Source organism: Cyprinus carpio, chromosome B24 (genome assembly GCF_018340385.1).
Source record: "Cyprinus carpio isolate SPL01 chromosome B24, ASM1834038v1, whole genome shotgun sequence".
Classification (NCBI taxonomy): domain Eukaryota; kingdom Metazoa; phylum Chordata; class Actinopteri; order Cypriniformes; family Cyprinidae; genus Cyprinus; species Cyprinus carpio.
In genome coordinates this window covers 18,248,177-18,273,968 of record NC_056620.1, presented here as the reverse complement: position 1 = coordinate 18,273,968, position 25,792 = coordinate 18,248,177, and the positions used below count along the sequence as shown (strand labels likewise).

At 36.8% G+C, this 25,792-nt stretch overlaps 1 protein-coding gene across 1 annotated transcript in view; it reads right to left on the bottom strand.

The window, feature by feature from the left end:
- The window catches only part of dpyda.1 (dihydropyrimidine dehydrogenase a, tandem duplicate 1), a 167,202-nt gene that overhangs the window by 60,777 nt on the left and 80,633 nt on the right, over positions 1 to 25,792 (bottom strand). Inside the window, 2 exon segments of the mRNA XM_042752217.1 lie at positions 6,923 to 6,991; positions 10,677 to 10,833. Of these exon segments, the coding sequence (XP_042608151.1) occupies positions 6,923 to 6,991; positions 10,677 to 10,833 (226 nt within the window).

Genomic DNA, 25,792 nt, shown 5'->3' with positions numbered 1-25,792 from the left:
CAATATATGAAACAAAAAAAATCACTAAAAATTAATTGCATCCACTTTGAGCATTGCATACACTGCTGGAAGGATTAATGCAAATTAGACAACATACTCCCAAAATAGAATACAACAGACTAGCATGTTCTGGTGTACTTTACTGAATCTGTATCACTGTGATCAAGACATATGAATTGGACATATGTTTACTTATGGTGCACATTTTCTTCATTTGATAATCACTTGATGAATTATTGCTCTTATGATCAATGGCAAATAAACCCAAACTTGTCTTTTAAATAATTATTTGCAATAAAAATGCATTGTCGAAGATTGTGAATGAGAAGCAGGACTTTGTGCTAAAATACAGCAAAAATTGTTGAATTTACCCCCCAGTCTATGAAAAATAATAATAAAAGTTGGAATCAAATACAGCCTTTTAAGAGCTAACTTCAACAACAACAATAAAAATATTATCTAAATAAATAACAAAATAATTCTGGCATAATTTTTTCACCCTCATGTCATTTCAAACATTTATTTATTATTTAGATTTTTTTTTTAATATGTTTTAACTTTTTTTCCCTTTAATCCATTTAAAGTTAATGGGGTTTATAGGGATATTTTGGACCTCATGAACTTTTATTGTATAGACAAAAAAAATATAAAATAAATTCAAAATATTATTGCCTATGGTGATCCTCAGAAAAAATAAAGTCATGTAGGTTTGAAATGACCTGAAAGTGAGTAAACGATGACAAAATGTTCATTTACACTGCTCTTTTTTATAAAATGATCTACTGACCCTAAAGTATCTTCTATAAGCACGGTAGGCTTTGTTGTGTTCAAGGATGTCAGACCAAACTTGTAGAAACTATAATGAATCATCAAGAAACAACTCACGAAACAAAACAAAACAAACAAACAAAAAAAAATCTTCAATACACTTCAGGTTCAGCAAAGAATGCTTTTCTTTTAAATAACGTTTCTTTTATTTTTACATATACAGAGTATAACTAATCACATATACAGTCTTTCTGCATTGTACTTTCAAATAATCTTGCCATGCAATCTGCAGTCTATTCACCATGCAACGGCAAAACAAAACACAAAAGACACACACGCACAAGCTAATAAAGAATATAGCTAAAAAACAAACAATTTTATTGTTTATCAGACTCAAGCAGATGCAAACAATGAGCAAAGCAAATCAACGCTGACTGAGACATCGGCTCTAAAAAAGATGAGAGCGGTGATAAGTGTTCCACACGGATGCACGAGAGGAGCGAGCGAGCGAGCGGGCGGCACGCAGACTGGGGTGGGGTGCGTAGCCGAGCCGAGTTTGACAGGCAATTACAGATCCACGGGGGCTTTAAACCACATCACATGGGGGATTTAAACAATTACAAAAGGCTCTGCAAACCTGCCACAGTGACTCCATCTGTAGATTTATGATTTTCCGCAGACTGACAGCCATTAAAGGGGGAAAAGAATAATAAGCATTTTAGCCTTACAAAGTGCAGAGGACCATGAGGTGGGCTGATGCTATTTATCACTGTCAGCCGGGGGAACGGGACAAACCTGCTGCTCTTACAGGATTAGGCCCCAGATTTCATGGTCAATTAGGACCAAATACAGGTACAAAATGGATACAATGTGCCTTGATCCCAAAGCCAATTATCAATGATGTTTAATTTCACCCAGTTTCTTTTAAGCCCTTTACAGAACGAGGAACGGGAGGAGGAGGAGGACGAGGGGGCAGGCTTTCCTTTTTGCCCTCCCATCCAACAAAAGGGGCGACACACACATAGTGAATTAAGTGCTATCATCTCTCATCACGCTAAGCTGCTTTCAGAGAGAGAGAGGCTAGCAAGACGACTGTTTGATATTGCGGGCTTAGTACCAAGAGAAGGGATAGATTTAAAATAAGCCAAAGGAATCAAAAACAACAACAAAACTGCCAAGAGCAGTTTGCCGGGACACTGAGATCTCTCTTTTCTAGCTGTATGAATTGTGAAATACAAGTGTCTGTCTATGGAGAAATAAAGCCTTTGCATTCATAACTAGGAAGAAAAGTCGCAGCCACCACACCAGGGTGTCTGGATGGTTGCCAATGCATTGCTATGCGGTTGCTAAGGTGTTCAAAAGAGTCCACAACCGAGTCTCTATGATATTTTGGTCTCTAGATTCATGTAAGGACGGAGCATTTGAAGAATTTCATTCAGAACTTTCATGCATTTTCTGAGTTTTGCTTTTGGACTCAACATAACAAAGAACCAACCAATTTCCCAAAAATCTGCCTCTTCCTTTGAGAATATCTTTAGGACTCTTCAGGCAATATCGTTTTCTAGGCATAGGCTTGATACCTGCTGAAACTGGTGATTAGAAATAATGGTAATTAACATAAATAAATTGAAACTGCTTCTGAACATCTAGCTTACAATTTGAAAATACCACTATAAGCATATTATTGTAACGTTCTGACCAATAGGGGATCTTTTAGTAATACATTTAGGTGGATTTTGAATATTTTCCCGCTCTATATTAACATTCTCATTTAGTTTTTTGTCTAAAAAAAAAGGAGCAATTTCAGCATTGTAACAAACAAACTACAGATATAGAAACTCCTCATCAAATGCTGCACCAGATTTATTTAAAACCTTTTATGCCAAGTATTAGAAATAGTAACAGTGATGGTATCTTCAGTAAACACCACTAACTGTGCACTGCAATCCACTTAAAGTACTCATATAGCTTTTGATTACCATTAAAGTATTTATTAAGAACCAAATTATATATCAAAAAACCATCTTATCAACTTTTATCACCAACCACAGTACTTTTTGTGAAAATTTTAAGGGCATGCTCAACAAAAGAGAAGATCTGGATCAAACCTGATACTGTCTTTGATGAGGATTATCAGATTATCAGAGGAATGGCAACAAAAGACACTATAGACATCCAGTCTTGTCTTACTAAACTCACTTATTACTAACCCAAGCCAAGTCACTAGCATAGAACGATAATTTATAGACACCCGACCAGGATCGGTTGAATCTGTTTCCTGGTCTTTCACAGGATGTCGTCATAGTGCTATAAGCTACTTTTTAGGGATACCACACATAAAATGTCCCAACTATCTGACAGACATCGCTGAAATAGGTGTCCTCAGAAATCAAATATCTCTCTGTGACACCCCTAGGCACTATATAAAAAAAGCAAGCGATGCTGTGGAGGAAGCTAGCTAGCTAGCTAAAATTGTACAGAAACAGTCTCCAAAGAGCAGGGTTGTGCACCTTTTAGAACTGAATTGGGAATGTGTTTATGGAATAAAATGAACTGCAGTTAAAAAGAAGACAAAGACATATTTTTGTAATTGGAAATTGCCCAGATAAACTTTGAATGTTGGCATGAAAAAGCCTCATTTGAAAGCTTTCTGACCAAAAAAAGACATAGACAGACAGAGACAGAGACAGAGACAGATAGATAGATAGATGATAGATAGATAGATAGATAGATGATAGATAGATAGATAGATAGATAGATAGATAGATAGATAGATAGATAGATAGATAGATAGATAGATAGATAGATAGATAGATACTGCTCTTATCAACAGTTTATTCGTTTATATCACCCTCAAATTTCGAGCGAGCGAGACACACACAGAGGTGCAGCCTGGGAATCTGGCATTTGAGTGACAGCAATGAGGCTTTTATTAGTTTAAATTCACGTATTCACAGATTCTGTAGCTATGCCACTCATGAACAACCGCACATCACGCACTTATTACTGGGCCTGCTTTTAGCCATTTATCTGCAATCCACTGTTCCTTTTTCTTCTGCCAACTTTCAATTGGATAAAATAGGAACAGCTCACGGAGAGACTTTGACATTTATGAATTATAGCCTCAGGCACATCGTTATGATGTAATATTTCTCTCAAAGGCAGCGATTTTATGGAGGGGAAAGTAGCTGAGGAGAGGTGGTGGCTGCAAGTAGAATGGTTTACTTCAGACTGACACTTCTGTGAGGGGAAAAGAGAGAGTCTGGATGATACAGAGAGAGAGAGAAAGAGAGAGAGAGAGATGGGTGTGTAAGGGAGGGAAAGAAAGCATGAAAAAAATAACTTTTAAGTAGTATCCTTAGGCGAGGAACAGTGTTAAGTGTTCCCTTAGATTTCAAAGTGGGAATGAATGGTTGATTCTCTTTGAAAATGGAGTTGCCATGGCAACTGAGCCTTTATTTCATATTTGCTGGCACAGGTAGCTAAACAGCAGACGTGAGGAAGACGAGGCATTCAGACCACAGAGGAGTTCGCAGACCACTAAAACCCACGGCGCCAGACGAGGTCCAAAGACAAATGGTCTTTCACCGCTTCATCCTGATCGTCCGTATCTCCCTTTTCTCATTTCATCTCTGACAACAGATCAATGCTTTCACTTTCATCCAGTATAGGTAAAAGAGCAAGACCTTCAAATCAGTCCTTGCTCGTTTTGTTGGGGATTTTATTCAAGCTTAAAGCATGAAGTGAAGTGTGTTGTGACACGGCAGCCGTACCCTGAAGCGATGTTCTCACCGTACTTTACATCATTGGCTTGCCTTATGAATACACAATATGCAAAATGTACCTGGGCTCCGGTGACGGGGGATGTCAGGCGAATACATAATGACAGTAATATGGAGGGGGGTGGGGAGGCAGGAAATACCAGATGTCCATCTTTGCTGTTAGTAAAAGAGGGTTTTGGGTGGGTTTGACAGGCCGGTTTAATGAGGTGAGAGAGAGGATAGGGCGACGCGTCGATGTAATCGATAGCAGAATTAACACATTGACATACAGACTGTTTACTTTCAGCCATTTTCTCTGCACAATTAAGCGCCTGAGATCTGCAAGTCAACTATGATTAATCCCGGGGTCACTCCACTGTCTCTCTCTATTTCCACTTAAAGTATCAAGGCCTGTGTTTATAACTCCAAATGTGTTTGTATAAGTGGCGTGTAGACACACCGGAGCGCTTCACTTTGACACAAAATGTTTGTGTGCATGCGCATAGTTAGGGTTATGCATAATCTATAATCAAAGAAATGGCTCCCTTCCAATTAATGAGTGTGAATTTGAATTTAATTGTGCTACCACAATTAAAATGCTGTTCAAATTCGGAAAATGGATTAGAACTGAAAAGGCATTCTTAATTTAATTCTGAATTGTGCACAACCCTTTGTATGGTATCCTTCCTGGTGTTGGGGCTAATTGACGTTGATACAGTTTTGGGGTAGATGCCATTTGAAGTTGAAGCCATTTTTGGCTTGATGCCAATTTGGAGTTGGTGCTATTTGAGGGTGATTCTGTTTTTGGGTTGAGGCCATTTGGAGAGGACATTTTGGGGTTGATTCTGTTGATATCTTTTGAGGATTATGCCTCTTTGGGGTTGAGGGCATTTCAGGGTTAATGTCAACTGAACTCAGTGCCTTCTTGGAGCTGAGGCTGCTTGTAGTTGATGGAGCTTGGGCTTGATGCCATTTTGGTTAATGTCTTTTTGGAATTGAAGCTGTCTGAGAGCATTTTGGGGTTTATGATGCTTGGGCTTGACGCCATTTTGGAGCTTATTCCAGTTGACGTTGATCCCTTCTTGGTAGGGTTGGGAAAATAAATCGATGCATTGTGATTGAAGAAATTATTGAAATGATTCTGCATTGATTCTGGGATTTTCCAAATGCATCGCAATTCTCACTTGAATTGATTCTGAGCTTAGTTTTTAACAGCAGATGGCACTGCATGCTTTAAAAACAGCTATATTCTGCTTGCATCCAATTCTTTACACACACTTGAAACTAAAATAATCATTCATAAAGTTTGAAAAGGTTGAAGCGAATTACAAGGGTGTTCACAGTAGAATGTGTTTACATTAATCTTGCTCATACATGACTTAGCCGAATGCTCAAACTCTCCTTTGTGCGCATTTGGGTGTGCGGGTTAAAACTTGATTAGAATTACAAACTAAGCTCAGAACTGATTCACGAATCACAATGCATCGATTTATCATGACAGCCCTACTTCTTGGAGTTATGATGTTTGCAGATCAAGGTTGGTGTTGTTTTAAGCTGATAACATTTTAGGGCTGATGTCTTTTTGGAACTGACACTTTCCGTATGTTGATGCTGTTTGGGGCAGATGCCAATTGAAGTTTTTGCCTTTTGGGGTTGAGGCCATCTGTAGTTGATAACATTTGGTGGTTGATGTCTTTTTGGAGGTGAGGCCTTTTGCAGTCAATGCTGTTTTGGGGTTGAAGCCAGTTTTAAGTTGATGCTTTTTTGGGGCTGAGTCCTTCTGCAGTTGATGCCATTTGAGGCTGTTTACAATTGATGTCTTTTGAAGATGTTGATTGTTGTTTGCATTTCAGGGTCGATGGTGATTGTCGTCGCCTTTTTTGGGGGGGTGGTGTTGAAGCCATCTGCAGTTAAAAGCATTTTGGGGTTGATGCTGCTTAGTTTAACTACAACATCCTATGATCTGGACAACTCCATTCTCACAGATGGACCGGGCTGATGATGTCTGGTCTGGGAAGTCCTCTCATTTTCTCTCTTCCATCCTTCCTTCCCCCTCTCCATCTCTCCTCCCATCTCATCCAACCATCAGCGGCTCACTCCTTGGCATCCTCGATCTCATCCCTCTCAGCTTCTTGGCAACATCAGATTAGTTGCTTCCGAAGAGCATTTCCCGTAAATGTAGCCTACTTTAGATCCAGGATTAGCTGCCAGTGATTCAATAAAGAGCTTTTTTTTGGATAACAGTAAATGTTGGTTTTGCAGTTTGGTACAGGACAGTATGCGATGGCGTGGGTACACATGCAGTGTTATCAAAAGAGCCAAATTATCCCTAAGGGAAGAGGTTATTATTTCACAACTGAGTGTGTTCACAAATTAGCATAACAAAGACTCACCTCTGCCATTTTGGCAAGCTCGGTCCAATCAGCTTTGTTGTAGCTGCACATTATGCTGGATATGACAATCTATGGGGGAGAGAAGAATGGGAAAGAGAGAGAGATTTCAGCATGGACAGAATTCAAGAACAGGTTTTTCTTTGTCTCACCTTGTGGCCTTTAACAGAGGCCCATTTCATTGTGTACAAAAGGTTTCCCCATCAAGGTCCCATTTCAGCACATTATAAAATGGATCTGAAGGCCATTATCTTGTCTTTAAAAAGCAGCTGCCGCCTTCTCCTCAACCCTCAAAGTCACAAAATCAATATTTATAATTCACAAGACCAGGACAAATCCACTGTTGCGCCGCCTTTATTAAAACAGTATCAAGCCCCAGAGCAAGGTGTTAGATAAGAGCATTTGCTGGATTAGCCTGCACCATTTGTTGTTTCTTTTTTCCTTCGGACACACAATAAGCCAGTCATAAAACAGGTTACAGAAGGTCTGCTTTTCAAAAACAACTCCTGGTTTTCAGTAATCATGGACATAAAAAGCTTTTGAATCCGTACCGAGCTTACCATAGCACCAATTCTCCAGAGATGGACTTTCTGCCCACACTTGTGAGAGGAAAGAGTAGCTACCAGGTCAACATTTCAGCGCACTGTGTCCCTCGCCGTGATATTTCTCCAGGAAAAATCTAACCGCGTTAACCGCATATGTGGCCGCACTCCATTATGTGCCTAATAGCTGCAGAGATGTGGAGAAAAACCCTGCAATGAAGGCCAGCCTATCTTGTGTTCCTTGGTCCAACGATGCGATTACATCTAAACTCTCGTCTCATCAGATGTCCATGACTTACACTCGCTGCTGATGAGGTGAAGGTGGGCAGCACAGGGGGACGGCGAAGATTGGTGCTAACAACAGGAGAACAGGAGTCCGTGGAGACTCGGAGAAAACTGATTTCATGGGAGGATATTAAACTTGGAGGCTGTGTTGTCCCCCCCGGGGACAAATTTCCGCTAGATATAAATCTCTCGGGCATTACGCTTTCCCAAAAGCAGCAGGCAGTTAGGCGCTAAGCTTAGCCCACCTACACGAGAGCAGAAAATATTGCCAAGTTTTAGGGGGCAAATAAAGTTAAGCACTCTGACATTTACCGCCAAGATTTACAGTACAACACTGACATATAAGTGATATTTGATACACCCTGAAATAGTGTTTGGTAATATTACCATAAACCTCAGGCCATCAGTGAGCAACAGCATGGTTCCTAAAGAAGACGAAGAGATCAACGCCGCAGGCTTCATTTCGGGTATTATACACAACGCTGGTATTCTGTTTTGATTTGGGGTTGACCTTTGCTTGCTTTAACATCACGTTATTGCAGAACCGCCCTTGAGAAGCAGGAGAGGGATCTAGTTTTAAGTTTATTAACACCAATCCAGCTGGAGCCCCCCTGCCGGAGTGTCACATTAACCGTTGCTGAGGCTGCAGGGTTCGAGGAAGATCAGGGATTACCTGGTTATAAGCTCAATAACCTCGCTCCGGGCGAGCGCCTCCGAACCCACCTTACACTCTAACAATGTGTCTCCATGGAGATGAGTCACCTGGAGGCCATATGAGAACATGTGGAGCGATGATTCCCGCCGATTCTCTAACGCAGTGCTGTGACCATTTCCTAATAATGGGAAAAAATGGAAGCGTTGATAATGGCAAACCACAATTTGTCCAGTTCGGAGCCACAACAACTAGAGGAGCATCTTGATGAGGTTTCTTTTTTTTAGGAACGGTAAAGAGAACGTTTTAGCGCAGTGGGTGTACATGTAAGGGATTGCAAGCTATGAATTGCATGAGAACCAAAGCAACCAGAAAGTTCACCAGCCTGACCTCTCCCTCTCACACTGACAAATTTAATAACAGAAACTATAATCTCACTAACAACATGCTCAGAGTCTTCTAAAGCATTTGTTAGTATGACAATAGGTACTTAAAAGGAACATAAAAAACATGCATTCAATCTTTTGTTCGATGCAAGGTTTTAAGACAAAATTTGAGTGTTTCTTATTTTTTGAGTTGTTCAAAATTCTGGTGTCTATTTTTGTCTATTCGACTAGTTTTGAGCACGAAAAAAAAAATGCATGAAGTCCAATTTTCACCAGCCTGATTTAAATCTCTTTTTATATGGTTTGAAATTCAGTAGACTTTTACGTAATTTGTGTTGTGACAGGAAGACTTTATTAAAATACTCAATATGCCAGTTTGCTTTTTTCTTTTTTATGCTGATATTACCTTCATATCTGGATACTGCTCTCATGAATAAACAATCAATAGCAAAACATATATTCTATCTATCTACAGTCTCTGATATGGAAAACGATGCATTGTTTTTTTTTTCTTATATATTTTCTTATTTTTTTATTTAAAAATTAAACAAACTGCAACTAGTTTCCATATCAGAGACTGTAGATAGATAGATAATATATGTTTTACTATTGATTGTTTATTCATGAGAGCAGTATCCAAATATGAAGGTAATATCAGCATAAAAAAAGAAAAAAGCAAACTGGCATATTGAGTATTTTAATAAAGTCTTCCTGTCACAACACAACTGATGTAAAAATCTATTGAATTTAAATATTTTATATTCTTTTTTTAAGAAGATAAAGACTAAAAAGTATCTAAGTATTTAAATGCGTATATACAGTTAAATTAGCATAAGCAGGTATTAAAATTTGTACAGTCTTTCTTTTCCTGGAAACCAGCAAAAAAAAAAAAAAAAAAAAAAACTACACTCATGGCAAATATAAATATGTCAGCTCAACTTTCTGTTTTAATAGGAAACATGCTCGTCAAGCAGTTTCTTAGGGTGCTACGGCAGCAAAGCATATCTCAGCTCAGTCGGGGCCCTTAAAAGAAGCTTCTCTCTTTTTCTCTCTCTACTCGCTCTTCACCTTGTTTCAGAAAGAAGCGATACATCTCTGCTGCTTTCATCCTCAGTACAAAAGCCGCCCCAGTGAATGCTGGGCATCACTTCCATTAGTGCTGCCCGTGATTGCCGTCAGAATGTCCTGCAGAAATCAATTAATCCTTTGATATTTCTTGAGCACAAAAAGAAACCCAGATACAAGAATCTTAGAAGTGAACAAATGAGTTGTCATTTTGTAATTTCAGCAAGCATATGCCGCTCCTGCTGTACCGATACGACGGCTGAATAATAAAAAAAATGTACTTATGGATGAAGCTAGCTCACATCATAAATATTTGGATTTCATTAACAAACATGAGGATCACATTACTATGAATAATAAATGGAACAATGAGAAATGAATATTGAAATCATATTCAAATTTTATGACTTCAGAGCCAAACCACTGAGGAAAAATTGAAAATAACTAGCTACCACAGAGAGTCCCATGCTGATTTTACCACGACCTCCACCCATACATTGTGAAGAAGAGATTACAAATAACAATTTTCGCTTCTCAACATGTTCATGTGCATATCTACATTTATTAATGTAGAAATAAAACAGCAGCTGCTCTGGTAAAAATACTTTAATTCAAGCTGAATGTTCTAATATTCTTACACCTTGTCCAACTAGCAACGGATCCATAAAAATCACATCACTAACTAGCAGGGACTGTCAACACATCATGACATTTTGACGGACTCATGCATTCTTTTTTTGACGTGTCACGCTAGGTAGCCCCCCTGTGAATCTCACTGGTCCATTTTCTCAATACAATGTTCCACAAAGTGCTTGTTTCCAAGTTACATGGTCAGGAAAGTCAGCTTTGAGTTCCGTCACACTCTGGCACCAATAGGCAGCCGTCTTCTCGCTGATCAGCTCAATGTTCAGGAAGGAGCCCTGCCCGAGACCAAACAGCGGTCCGGAAGTGGTTCCACGCACAATACACAGAGATCCCCAAATCCTGCATGAAGAAGAAGAAGAAGAAGAAAAAAAAAGAGATTTGGATTGAAGCAGTTCAGATCAAAGACTCCTTCAGAGGTACGTGATCTTGTGCTATCTCCATTAGCGACTAATAATTAGCCTACTAGGGGAAAAGAGCTACACCTACAAATTCGCCTCGCTCCGACTATCCCAACAGACTCAACTGCAATAAAATATGCTCTGCGGCTATAATTTCTGTGTAGAACAACATAAAGAAGACAATTACGGCCATATTCTACAGAAATTCATGACACAAATTCAATAGCGTTATTTCTCCTTCCCTCTCCCAGGGGGCTTTGAAGTGGAGCTAAATTCATATTTAATCATACACGTTTGAAACTGTGCCGTGCAGTAGGGAAAATGAAGTCTACTTGAACCACAAAAAAAGGGTTTTTACATTACAAAATAAAGTCATTCATCCATCAGTTCACACTAATATCTCCCCTTCCTCATACTTTCCCAGACTACATTTTATACATGTAGCAGAGGCTTGTCTTTTCTCAAAAGTGCCAGCATGCCCACAAGCCTTGATAGATGTTCTCTGTACTACATTAAGCTGGAGCTGAAAATTCATCTCTTACAGTTACAGTCCCAAAGGATTCCCTGCCAAACTGCTATAATATTCATCACTCATTGGATGTATAGAGTACAGGTCATCCTGGCCGGACAGTAACCAGTCCACGCGGTAAATTAGAAGCCAAGCTAATGAAGCTGGCAGAGTCGCAAGGATCGTGGCATCCGGTGAACCACTATTGGCTAATGGCTTTGGCCCTCGATATGAGGTTCAACCAAGCCAATGAATTGATGCTCTCACCGATGTAGATGCATCTTCTGGGGATTGAGCCAAGAAATCTGTTGTGTCTCATTTCAAACCTGTGTAAATGACAAACTGAGATTATAATTACCAGTTTTTATGGCGGCGATGCTGAAGATGAACCATTTTTGGTTCCCCAAAGAAACTTTCAGTCAGCAGTTCTTGTGAAGAACATATAAAAAACCTTTTTTTCAACTTTAGAGAACCTTTTATTCAGTGAAAATATTCTTTCCTTAAAATTAAGGTTCTTTATTGGCATTGATGGATTCCTTAAAGAACATTTAATTTTTATAGAACATTTCCATTCCACAAAAGGTTCTTTGGATTATTAAAATGTTTTAGAAAAATGGTTCTTTTAGCAACTGTTCACTGAGAAGTTGTTTGAGGAACCTAAAATGGTTCTTCCATTGAATCACAGTGGAAACGCCGTTTTAGTACCTTAATTTTTAAAAGTGTTCCATGGATGAAAACCATACATTGTTAAAAATAAAGGTTCTTCGTGTGGTCTCATGAAAAATCTTTATTTTTAAGAGTGTATGGTTTCTGAGAGTTCTCAGGACCCTGTCTAATGTAGAAAAGTAATAGTGCACCGTTTCCACAAGCCGCATGATTTGAGGTATCATTCATGTCTGTAGCACAAAGGGTGTTTGGGACCAGATATGTGCTGATGTTTAATTCTGAAGGTTAGGGGTTTGTTCTAATCCTTAGAAAGCATCATTAATAAAAGACAAAGAGGGACTCATTTTAATCCAATGTGTCTAAGACCGCGACGCTAAGAGGCTAAAGGGTTCAGAAATTACATTTCGTGTTTCGTCTTCTCTTGCTGTGAAAATTGAACCGATAAACTCAACAGAACAAACAAAAGGGAGTGACAGCTTAATCCTTTGAACTCTGATAAACCATCCATCATAATTTAACAGTGTGAGAGGACAATTTGCATATCCCAATTAGAACCTACGCCTTTACAGAACAATTACAATAATGGCACACAAACTTCATTTTACAACATTTGAGCACTTTTCAAGCCAGGGAGACAAGAGACTTTCATTGAAAATGTTATCTAATTAGCATAAATTTGATTTAGAAGTGAGGCTCCAAATGTGTGGTTTGTTTTTGTATTATTCATTAGGCATTTTTCATTCATTTTAATTAATTGTTACATAAGTTTATTTATTTCTCATGCTTGCTAGTAATTAAATCATTATTGCTATTGCCCATACTCATGCTTAGGTATTTTTAACTTTATATTCAAACTTTAAGTATTAAACATGTAGCTTGTGCTGCGGACATAAATGACACCTCAAATCATGCAGTTTGTTGAGAAATGGTGTGAACAGACTTCTGATTATTTTAGCAGACAATAAAACAGAAAAAATATATATATATACAGTACATGACATGAGCCATATCTAGAGATGGAAATATTATAGAGTCCATGACAAGCAAAGCTCTAGTTCACCAGAAATGAACAAAAAACACTTGTAAGCCCCTAGATACCAGATAGCAATGCCCTGGTAACTGCACATTATACTCCAGCTTCATGATAGTAATTTACCTAAAAATAAAATAAAATTAAATAAAATAACTTTTATTACTTTAACCAATCAACCAATAAAAAATAAAAAATAAATAAACAAACAAACAAACAAATAAAAAAGAAAATTTTATAATTTTCATTATAATTTACATTTCTATACTACTACTAGTAGTAGTAGTAGTTCACATACAGATGACTTCAAAGCTAACATACATACACTGACTAAAAGCCACCACAACACTTAAAGTTCTAATTTCAGTTCATCATTGATAACAAGATGAGATTCAGTTCGGACCACAGTTCGACAGTTCCAATCTGCTAGCAGATACTTTCTTCAGGACCATTCAAACATTCAAGTGTGTGCTTCTGCGATTCAGTGTTCTGATTCACATTTTCATACATGGCTTGTGGTTGAAGATGAAGACGTTACCTCTTCTTTAATGAAAGTGTTGTGGCCCTCCAGTGAAGACTCTGTTGGGAATTCAGAAAACCATTCCAAGAGCTCCAGGCCAATCTGTAAGTCTATATTTAATGAAGCCATGACCAGGGAACATTTGGCTGCCGGCGCTTTGGATTATCAGGCGAAGGTGGAACAAGACATTTAATATTAAGCAACTAGAAACCATGAAAATTACCCAAAGACAGAGGTCTGGCATGCTGAAACAGGTGCCGCACACAGCGACAGGAGATAAGACACGCACGCATACATACGCTCGCTTTTCTATTCTCTGCTTCCCAGCATGCATCTCAATGCAAATTGGATTCCCAAAGATGAGCGCTTAAAGATGGACATAAGATGTAAATTCATTCCTCTACACAGACTGTAGTGTTAATATGCATGACTGCCAGCAGCCAGCAGAAGACAGGATATAACCAGCCCGGGATGGACATGTAGTATGGGTTTCTGTTTCAACCTACAGTGGGGTCCAAATGTCTGAGAACACATTAGAAATCTAGGATTTCTTCTCTCTCCCCCCCCAGATGTTTTGAACAAAATTGAAATCACAAAACTAAGGAGTAAATATTTCTCAAATTCTACTAGTTAGTCTTTTACATGCAATACCAGCAGTAGCGGCGCCAGGATTTTTATTGTAGGTGGGCCTCCAGAAAACTGGATGGGCCAGTTAAAATAAGACCCCCCCCCCCCCCCCCCCCCAAAAAAACGGGTTTCCCTTCATCTCCGTTCCAGCGCTTTTCTGCGGCACTGAGGAGGACAGCAACTTGTATCGCAATATTATTTTCCCTCCAGAAAATGTGCATATAGACGGCCAGACACTAACGATATCGTTACCCTAACTTTTAGCCTATACTTGCCTTGCTGGTGTGAGGGTGTGCCTACTACGGGAGGACTTGATGGGGAGAGGGCGGCCGAGCAGGATGGTAAGTCGCAACTTAAATTTGCAGGAGTTTCCTCCTGCTGTTCCTCGGAGCATTTCTTGCTGAATTTAAAATAAAATAAGCAGCTTTGTTTTGTTTTACGTTTCATATCGGCAAAACTGTCTGTGTCTGTCTTGAATGAATGACGTCCGCCAACGTCATTCATTTCATTGGATCACTTGCTGGTGGGGTAGAAGCCGCTGATTGGCTGAGAAGATTTCGCTCAAAGCTTTCCTCGGGCTGGTTATAGGATGAACCGCTAGAATGAAAATCACTCACTACTCATAAATATGGTCCACTTTCATTCCTTTAGAACTGTTTTGTGAACTGGATTAATGGATTTACTTAAAAGATCTAATTTGAATCAGTCAAACAGTATCAATCACATCTGTTTTTTTTTTTTTTAACTGGATCAACTTATTGAAAAGATAGTGCAGGAATCATTCAGACTGTTTTTTTTTTTTTTTTTTTTTGGATCAGATCATCTGATACATTGAAAAAGATCTGACCCAAAAGAATCAAATCTGTCAAATTAGTGCACAAATCATTCAGAGTGGTTTGTGAACTGGATCAACGATTCAAAAAATCTGACTCAAAAGAATCAAATCAGCTTAATTTATCAAACACATCAACTGTTTTCTTACCTGGATCAACTGATTCATTGAAAATATTTGACTCAAAAGAAACAAATCAGTCCAATTATTAAACAATTCATTTGGACTGGTTTTGTTAACTGGATCAAATGATTCATTCAAGAAATCTGACCTGAAAGAAACGAAAAATTCCAATTAGTGAACAAATAATTCAGACAGTTTTTGAAAATTGGATAAAAAAAATAATAAAATAAAAATTAGTAAGCATTCAATTCAAACCGGTTTTGTAAATTTGTTCAGCTGCAACATTGAATATTACTGACTGACTGAATCACTTAAATCACTGACTCGAAAGGAACAAATTGGTCCAATTATTAAACGGATCATTCAGACTCGCTTGTGAACTGGACACACTGATTCACTGAAAAGATCTGAGCCAAAAGAAACTAAACAGTCCAATTAGTGAACAAATAATTCAGACCGTTTTTGAAAACTGAATCAACTGATTCATTGAGAAGATCTGACTCCAAAAAATCTGAATCAGTGTCATTAGTAAACATGCAATTTAGACCGGTTTTGTGAATTTGATCAAATGAAAACCACTGACTGACTGAATCACTTGATTCACAGATTTGAACAAATCGATCCAATTATTAAACGAATCATTCAGACTGGTTTGTGAACTGGACAAACTGATTCACTGAAAAGATCCGACTCAAAAGAACCACTCTACATTGGTGTGAACCCCTTTTACGATACTTTTAAACTGCTTTCATTCACTTTTATTGTATTGAAGTGGTTGGCTATGAAAATGTACAAACATTCACCTTTATTGTTCTACTGAAGCAAGTCATTCAGGATTATATGTTAATGATGAAAAATGCAAATGTAAGCATTTTTAATGGTGTTCTCAGACTTTCTGACCCCACTGTACGTGGCTTGACCCCCTCTTGCTGTATGCTGGTTTTTATAAGGACTCTGTCCACTTGGGGTCCCATTGACCATTCGCAGACTTTGACCAGTAGAGGAAATGCAGAAAGGACCATTTTTCCTTTTTTCCCTACAGAGGCTCAGTCTCGCTCACCATTTCATGTGTGTTTTTGAGCTAACAACGTTTTATCACTGCACAACAGCCCCCTAATCCTCCTGTACAACAAACAGCTTTCAGAAGCGGACACATGCAAGAACTACTAATCAAAATGCAGCAGACTACACCGCCGCCGCGCTCACACACTCGTGCTAACATCACAACCCGCGTCCACACGCTTTCACATACTAATGAGAATATACTGTACTCTGACCTCACACTGCCACAAGAACAGAATGCATACAAGCAATGGAGTCTGGAAGTATGATCATCATACCATCATAATTCATTACTGCACTGACGTTTACTGCGATCATCTGCATATCTTTGCATGTTTTTCAAATCACCTTTGAAACGCAGCAACGGAATTTCTGTTTCTCCTTACACGTTTCATTATCCCGAGGAAGATGCGCGCTGCTGTTTCCCATCTATCTCTTGCTCTCCCCCTCTCTAGACACGCAGGGGAGATCAAGTGCGGAATATACTGCTCAATGGCCGATAATCCTGCACATTAAACCACAGGCTTGAACTAATACCATATCAAATGCTTTGCTATTCAGATCCAGCATCCCGCAGTAATTGTCTTATTTCAGAAGATCAAAACTGCAGGGAAAATGCACGTAGTTTCTTACCGTCAGTTTGGATCATAAGAACGAGCTGGCAAGACATTTAATGGTGCAATCAGAAAAAACTGTTCAATCAGAGTGAGCGAGGTCAAAGCTTTCCAACGGTTGCTTTTTCTAATACATAAACGTAAGACATAATGAAAATACCACACTGGGAAAAATGGCTTATATTTTGCATTTTTTAAAAGATACGTTTTAGATATTTTTTAATTCATAAAATCTTCAATAAGAATTACTTCAGGAAAGAAATTATTAATTGTATTCAGCAATTATTTAGTAATTTTATGCATTGAATTTATGAAAACTGACAGTAAATACACTTTAGATGATGCTGTTCTTTGAACGTTCCAGTCAATCATTAAAAAGTATCACAGTTCACATAAAAATTTAAGCAGTTCAACTTTTTTCAACATCGATGATAATAAGAAAATGTTGTTGAGCAAATCAGCATACTGGAATGATTTCTGAAGGATCATGTGACACTAAAGGCTGGAGTAATGACTGATGAAAATTTATATTAAATGAAAACATTTATTTAAATAGAAAACAGTTATTTTTACAATATTATTGTATTGCACAAGACACTTTTTTCAAAAACATTAATTTTAGACAAATTTTTAACAATGTGTATGTACAGTCTCAAGCTGCATGAACTGCAAAAGATTGCATAAAAGCTGATCCTGAATATGACAAAATTGCTTATTTGAACTCTCTGATTAGGGAATAGGACAGAATTACAAGATTTATTTTGTATTCTTAGAAACGTTATTTCCAGGTTTACATTAGACTTTGAAACCCAGATTTTCATTGTGGTCCCACTGTATTGTCTCAATAATTGGAGTCAGGTCATTAAGCTTATGTATTTCACATAAGACACCTGTACTAGTTGTGCCAGCCTTCCTTTGACACAAAACACAAAGCCTTCCTCTAATGCAAATTACACCATCAGTCTTGCTTGTTAAATGCATTATAGACTCATTTGGGTGAAATGCTCAGCATTCTGCATGGATCGTACCTGCTTTCTAGACAGCCTGCATCACCAGAATTGATCTGCGAGATTAGTCTCCTCTCACTGCATTTGTATAACTATAGTATGCAAGAACCACACTCACACAAACAAAGAATAACAATGAACATCACACTGCAAAATGACTACAGAATGTGCATATTTCTTGTTATGATGTATAGATGTCTTACAACATGATTGATAATTGCTATTCAGCATGAAGAATTAAAAAAAGGGATTCTACAGGGGAATTTAAGAGATTCACATAAACCCTCCCTTTGCTACCCAAAGGAAATATCTATTAAAAATGACTCCAAAACAAAAAAGGTGCATGCTTTTGTGGATGACATTTGATCTGGTCCTGTATCTGATTTCTGTGGGGCCCTTAGAGTCACAGCAGGATGGAGAGCAGACAAATAAAATAATAAAATCTTGAAGAGCCATAATTACACTGAGTGGCCCCAAGTCAGGGCATTAATCATTATAAATAGCCATGACAGAAAAATCAAACCACGGCTGGTTCTCTTCTCCTGTGTACCCAGGCCAACCGACACAGAACACCAGAGGGAAAAAAAAAAAAAAGAGAGAGAGAGAGAGAAATATTGTAAGAGAAAGAGAGAGTGTGAAGCTGCAGTTCTGGTGTACCAGCCACCATATTCACCAGGGATAGTTCACCCAAAAATGAACATTCATATATCATTCACTCAGCCTTATGTTGTTCCAAACCTGTATGAGTTTCTTCTGTGGAAACCATTGGGGAAAGCCAATGGGGTCCATACAACATTGAAATAACGCAGAATTTCTTTCTTCTTTTTTTTTTTTTTTTTTTTTTTTTCAAAATATGTATGTTTGTTCTGTTTCACAGAAGATAGAATGTAATTCAGGTTTGGAATGACATGAATGAGTAAATTATGATTATTTTTATTTTTGGGTGAACTATCCATTGAAAATGTGTTGTTCTTGTGTGTAAATGTAAGGAACATGGGATGTTAGACCCTCTTAAAGGGATAGTTCACCCAAAATAATACATTTAAGATGTTTCTTTCTGTGAAATTAAAAAAAAAAAAAAAAAATTGAAAAAAAAAAAATCCTTTGATCTATCCAGATAGATAGATACCCGTAGATCAAAACTGTTTTCAACATTAATAATAAGAATGTTTCTTGAGCACCAAATCAGTATACTCAAATGATTTCTGAAGGATCAGGTGCCACTGAAGTAATGATGGAGTAATGATGCTGAAAATCCAGATTTGCCATCACAGAAATAAATGATATTTAAATAGACACTTTTTTTTAATTGTAATAATATTGCACAGTATTACTGTTTTTACAGTATTTTTAATCAAATAAATGCAGCCTTGATGAGAATAAGAGACTTCATTAAGAATGGTTATTGTAAATTTCATTAGAAAACAAAAAAAAAAATAGCATATAAGTAATTCATACTGAACAATTAAATAATCTCCATTAAAGTATACTCTAAACTCAAAGGATCCCATCCACTTTCATTCTATGTAATAGAGCAGCCTGGACATTCTTCAAACAAACTACTTCTGTGTTCTATGGAAAAGTATGTTTCATTTTTATGCAAACTATGCTGTTAAAAATCAACTGACCGTCCTGTCATTGAAAGGATGTCCAGGAATGTAGATTCTAAACTCAAAGGAGTGCATTCAACTACCTCAGTCCTATTTGAAAGTGCATACATGGATGTTTGGTGTGTGCTTCTCTATGTGTTGAATGTACATGCATTGATGTCTGCTGAGATTTCGGACAATGATCTCCACGGCTGCTGTAATGCTCTCTCCATAGCTGTCACTTAAAATCGAAGCAACCTTGAATCCATGACAACGTCCCAGAGACACATCTGCACTCGCAGAACCTTGATAAACCATGTGACAACTTTCTTTCCTTCAGTGAAAGGACTCAGAGGCACAATACCACACAACTGCCTTTCATTCCACTAACTCGTGTGAATAGAATTCAGCTCCAGTAAAAAAAAATAAAAAAATAAAAAGCTCTTTAAGTTTCAAGGCCTCATGCTGCTTAAAATAAGACAGAGGAACAATTCTGGAATAGAGGCAAGCATGACATTCACTGAATCATGGAAAATGAATGTTGGTTTTGTAAAAATTGATTTGAATCGCATGCAGTCGATAAACCCACTGACTTCATTGCACATGCTTCTGGACACAATATCTTTCAAAGAAAAAAAAAAAAAGACAAATAAATCCAGTGCCCAACTACACATATATACAGAAAATATAAAGCAGCAAACCAAAAGCTACTATTGGAGAAATGTTGCGTAGGCCGCTGCCGAACATGACTGCAATCCGGAGAAGTGCGTGAGATCAGTTCCCCTGAAAGAGACTTAATAAATTAAAGTCAGAACAGAGGATATTAACCCTGTTTGATAAATGAACAGGGATATTGTCTGTCAGCTTGGTCATTAGTTCTTTTCACCAATTACTTTTCTAGGTGCAAAGGGAAGTCACAAGCACTGGCCCGTGGCTTCCCTCCTTGAACGCCGAAGCTACGCAGGCCAACAAACAAGTCTGAAATTAGACCACGCAATATATTTGTCACCCTCAGCGATAGTGATAAACATTCACTTGGACATAATTGTTATTGGATTGAGGGTCTCAGCAATAGCTTTGATTCATTATCTTAAACGTCTATAGCACTAGGATTATAACCTATGGGAAAGGTTTCCAAACTTTTCTGCAAACAGAATATAATATTATTAATATAATGAAGTGACTTTGAGATTTTAAGAAAGTTCAATAACATTTAAAAATGTAATTATTACTGAATATGAATAAAATGAATAATATAATATCATGCAATATAATATATTTTAATATGAAGTGACTTTAAGAGTTTAAGATATTTTAATAACTGTTAAAAATGTAATTATTATTGAATATTTTATACTATATATTGTATATATAATTTATATATATATATATATATATATATATATATATATATATATAAAATGCCATTTGCATTTACATATTGTTGTAACTTTGACATTTTAATAACCATTAAAAATGTCATTATTAGTGAATATGAATAAAATTATTATTATAATATGTAATATAATATAATATAAATTGACTTTGAGATTTTAAGAAAATTTAATAACCTTAAAAATTAAATAATAAAATAAAAAAAAATAAAATAAAAAACTAAAATAATAAAAAAAAAAAAAAAAAAAAAAATAATAATATAATATAACATAATATAATATAATATAATTTTTTAAAACATTAATTTGTAGAATGAAAAGCATTGTTAATTATGTAAAAAACAAAACAAAAAGAATACTATAATATCATTTATTATGATTATAATTTCATTTAAAAAGAAACAATTGTCCTTTTAACATGAAAAAACAAATACACTTTATCATATGCTTCAAAGAATCATATAAAAATGAATTGCAAATGTTTTGTAGTTCAATAACTCCTAAATAAACTATGATGTTCAAGGTCATTCACCATGCATCATATTTTTTAATAAAACGCTTGAAGCAACAACACAAAAATGCTTGGTCAAAACATGTTTTAAATCCACAAGTAAACTCATCAAATAACAGAAATAAAAGAGAGAAAAAAAAAACCTTTTTAAAGCAAAAAGGTCAAATACACCATAAAATGTCCCTTTTGTTTATAGCCTAGCATTCATGCTCTTACTGCAACAATTCCAATAGCAATTGTATTAAAAGATCACTATTGTATAAAAAAAAATCCTTAAATGCGACAGACGCTTTTAGAGGCTCTTAATCTGACGTCTGCTTTGAGTACTGGATGAAACAACTCAACATTATGCGCACACGACCCAACAAACACATCCTGTGTGCTTAATAAAAGTATATGAAGCAGTTAAAATTGCTGACATAAAGATTTAGTAGGCTGCACTTCAAATAGACCAGAAAGCAGAGCGGCCAGCTCATTGATCATCAGCCGTCACTGACGGAAACATGAAAACACAGGAAGCAACACTCATCCACCCTGGTGTCATGCTTTATAAGGAGTGAAGCGCCCAAAGACAGGATGAGTTTGATCAAATTAGCAGACTAAAGAGACGACTTATTTGCCCTTTCAGCCATGCAAAAGGTAGTGAGGGGCGCTTTGATCTCCCAATTAAACGAACGGGTATATTTATAAATGTAAACATGTAGCTGTAGCTAATGAGCCTGGGCGATTGGACTTTTCTTTTTTTTTTTTACACGACAAAGCCCCCGATCGGCATCACCTCAGCTAATTTGCTTGTTAAATAAACACAAATCACTGGACTGTGACTGTTGTTCTTCATGTCAACTCTGTCTTGCTATTGTTCTATTGTGTTGTGCTTTTTTTATGGAAACTAAGTGGTAAATAAACTTCCAGTTGACGCTTGCACTATTTCTTCGTTTGTAATTTATTCAGATTAAACTGAAGGAACACAAAAGATGTGTGTACAAAACATGATTGTTTATATATTTTTTTCAATCCTTTTTATTGTTTTTTTCTTGGCCTTTTGGGTCTTGTTTTTCCTTTTTCTGAGAGAATGCATTGGTCTATGACTTGCAGGACGAGATAAATGTGAGTCTTTGTCCATTCATTCTACAGACGTGGCAGTTATGCCGAGGTTATGGAAGCCGTGCAGTCTTTGTCTAAAAGTTGAGGATTTCACCTTTGACATTTTCCGAATTGATCCACAGCAGTATTCACTGCATCTTGGCTGACTTGAAGAAGCAGTGATTGAACAGTGACTGTGTCGCTATCTCTGTCTGTATTGATTAGATGACAGGACAGATTGAGGGAATCGCCTTGTCGCGTATCACGTCTCTTCGTTTCAGGCGGCTCTTATCAGGATAACCCCCAACAAAATGCCAGCGACGAGACGGCACAGTTTACACGCAACATGATTCTCAATCTGCACTCATTCATCGGCTTCTAAAAATAAATAAATAAATATAAATACAACTGACAGTAGAAAAAAAAATGCATAAATAAGAGTTGTGCTCCAGCAGTAATGCACATTCTCTTGAAACGTCTAATGTCTAACTGTGTCTAGATTATACTTTGTGAATGAAGATTTGTAAGTGAATGCATGTACAGTAATTGCAATAGATGCCAAAATTAATTTAAAAAGTGAATTTAGTACTAAGAAAAGGTCCAGTATAATACGTTTGAAGATTATAGGTGACATTCAGACATTTAAATGTGTTAAAAATATCCACATACCATTTATGTAGGTATAAATTCGTTTAAACATGCTAGATTGAGATAGTGGGCTGATTGTGACACTATTTTTTATAATGTTGCTTTGGAAAAAATCTGAATAGAAAATTAATTGAAGTAATTAAAGGTTTGAATCTGGATTGCAATGTGCCTCTTCATTAAAGAGGCAAAAAGTAAACAAAACAGATGAAAAATTCAAATTAAATTTAAAACAAATAAGTTAAAACAAATTAATTAAATTGTGGTAAAAAAAAAAAAAAAGTGTAAAAAAAAAAGTGTTCTTGTCACAATGTGAGGAGCAAAAAAACGCGGAGATGATGGAGAGTAACGAGGAACAGTCTTTATTAATCCACACAGGGGGTAACACAAGGTAGGCAGAGACATACACGTAGCACATATACTTAAGTTTAACACCGGACAGGAAACAAGGAGTAGAACACACTTGAAATACAGAACTAAACGAGGAACTCAACGAGATACAACAAAAAACAAACAAAACAATCAAAACTACCGATAAACTGAACCACGGGGAACAAAACAGGAACACATGGCTGACAGTACTGAATTGTAAATAAATGAACAGTAAATCATTTAATTAAACTGTACATTTATAATAAACTGTAACAACATGTTAAAAATAAAATAGTACAATTTAATTAAAAAAATAAATAAATAAATAAAAATGAAAAATAATTAAAAATTAAGAAAGAAATTGTAAACAAAAAGATTTATTGTAAAAAAAAAAAAGAAAGAAAATAAGGGAAAAAATAAATACATACATACATACATAAACGTGTCTGCCTATATAAAGGTACACCTATCGGCCTGTACAAATGAACCAAGCAATTAATCCACCAAATACCAACTTAAATAGGCACCCCCTAAAAATCTAAGACTAATTCATATATAAATATAAAACATTACAAAAATTAATTAATGCTGCAATAATAAGAATGGAAAGTTTAAAAAAAAACATGTAAATGAATTACAGAATGTCCTAATACATAGAATTAGTGCTAATATCTGAAATACATATTTTTGTCTTCACTTTATAACTTAAATTTTTTTTCCAAATTGAATTCTAAAATAATTAAAACTAAATACTAAGAACTAAATAAAAACTTTAGCTTCCACTATAAAACACAAAAGCTGGTGTGAAAAAAGCAGGCCTAGGATTCTGTAAGGTCAAGAAACGGAGGAGAAACTGGTTTTGAGGAGTCTGGTTGAGTGCAATGCTGTTGGCTGTCACAGCATCGCTGTCGACACGAGGGGGGCCGTGGCTCGGGCCCCTGCACAAATGACAAGTGGCGCTGTTTGCCGCAAACCCCCGATTCTGTCAGTCTTTACTTCTATCGCCTCTCCGTGTCATGTTAACTGCCAGTCACTGCCAGTGTGCCAATTACACAGCCAGGTTCCCGGGCATGCCACACATTCTCTTGCTCTATCTTTGTTAATAAAAAAGAGAGAGAGAGAGAGAGAGAAAGTGACTTCCATAAGACTTGCTGTGCAAGCTTACCCTAATTAACCATCAGCTTAATTAGACAATTTACTGTGTAATTAGCAGGCAATTAGTCAACACATCTCAGATCGTAGTGACTGCTTTGACAGACCCACTTTTCCAATGCTTATTCTGGAGTCAAAAAGCACCTTAGTTGTTTATTTTCTCATCCCCTCCCCTAATGCGCACCAACTGCACGGAGGCACAGCGCAATCACGGCTGATGAGACAGGTACGACGAAAGAAACATGTTAGTTAAGCGGGAGGTAGTTGCGAGATGGGGACGGTCTGTCCCCCGTCACCGCAGATGGCTCCTCTGCATTACAAACGCTTCTTTGCGATGTTTTCCCTGAGGGGAGAACGAGAGAAGCTTCGTCAACGATCTGTGATTAAACAGGGGGCGTGAGGACAATAATGATAGATTTTACAAGCAATCATGAGGTAGTTCTCGGTCAAAAACATCTCGTCAACAACCACTTTAGCTAAATCACTAGTACACAGAACGTTATTAAACAGCATTGTGTCTCAAAGAAAGCAGATATTATGCAGCCTGATCTAGATTTTTTTTTTGTTTCTTGAGCATTATTACTGTACATGGTTGAAAATCAGAGAGCTCTGAGTGGTTTCTAAGTGTTGCTTTAGTCTGTGGTTGTTTACAGACGTGTTTCTAGATACAGGCCAGATCCCATCTTAATTCTTATGTTTTTCACCCATTCTATTTAAAAAAAAAATAATAAATGATAAAAATTCATGCGGAATATCACATATGGCATAAGACCAATATATTGGCCGATATTTGACAGTTATCAGATAATCAGCATAATCTGTGATAAATAGAAGACATTTGTAATTCTGCCCAGTGACTGTGTAAATGATCTGTTTTCAACAGATATATATTCCATTTGAATTTTAAAGTTTTAGTAAATTTGTTGTGCGTTTTTGTCATTTTTAGTAGTTTTATATATATATATATATATACAGCCTTGCAAAAGTACTCATACCAACTTAAATTTATATATATATATATATATATACAGTGCCTTGCAAAAGTACTTATACCCCTTGAAATTTTCCACATTTTGTCACGTTATAACCACGAACGTAAATGTATTTTATTGGGATTTTATGTCATAGACCAACACAAAGTGGCACATAACTGTGAAGTGGAAGA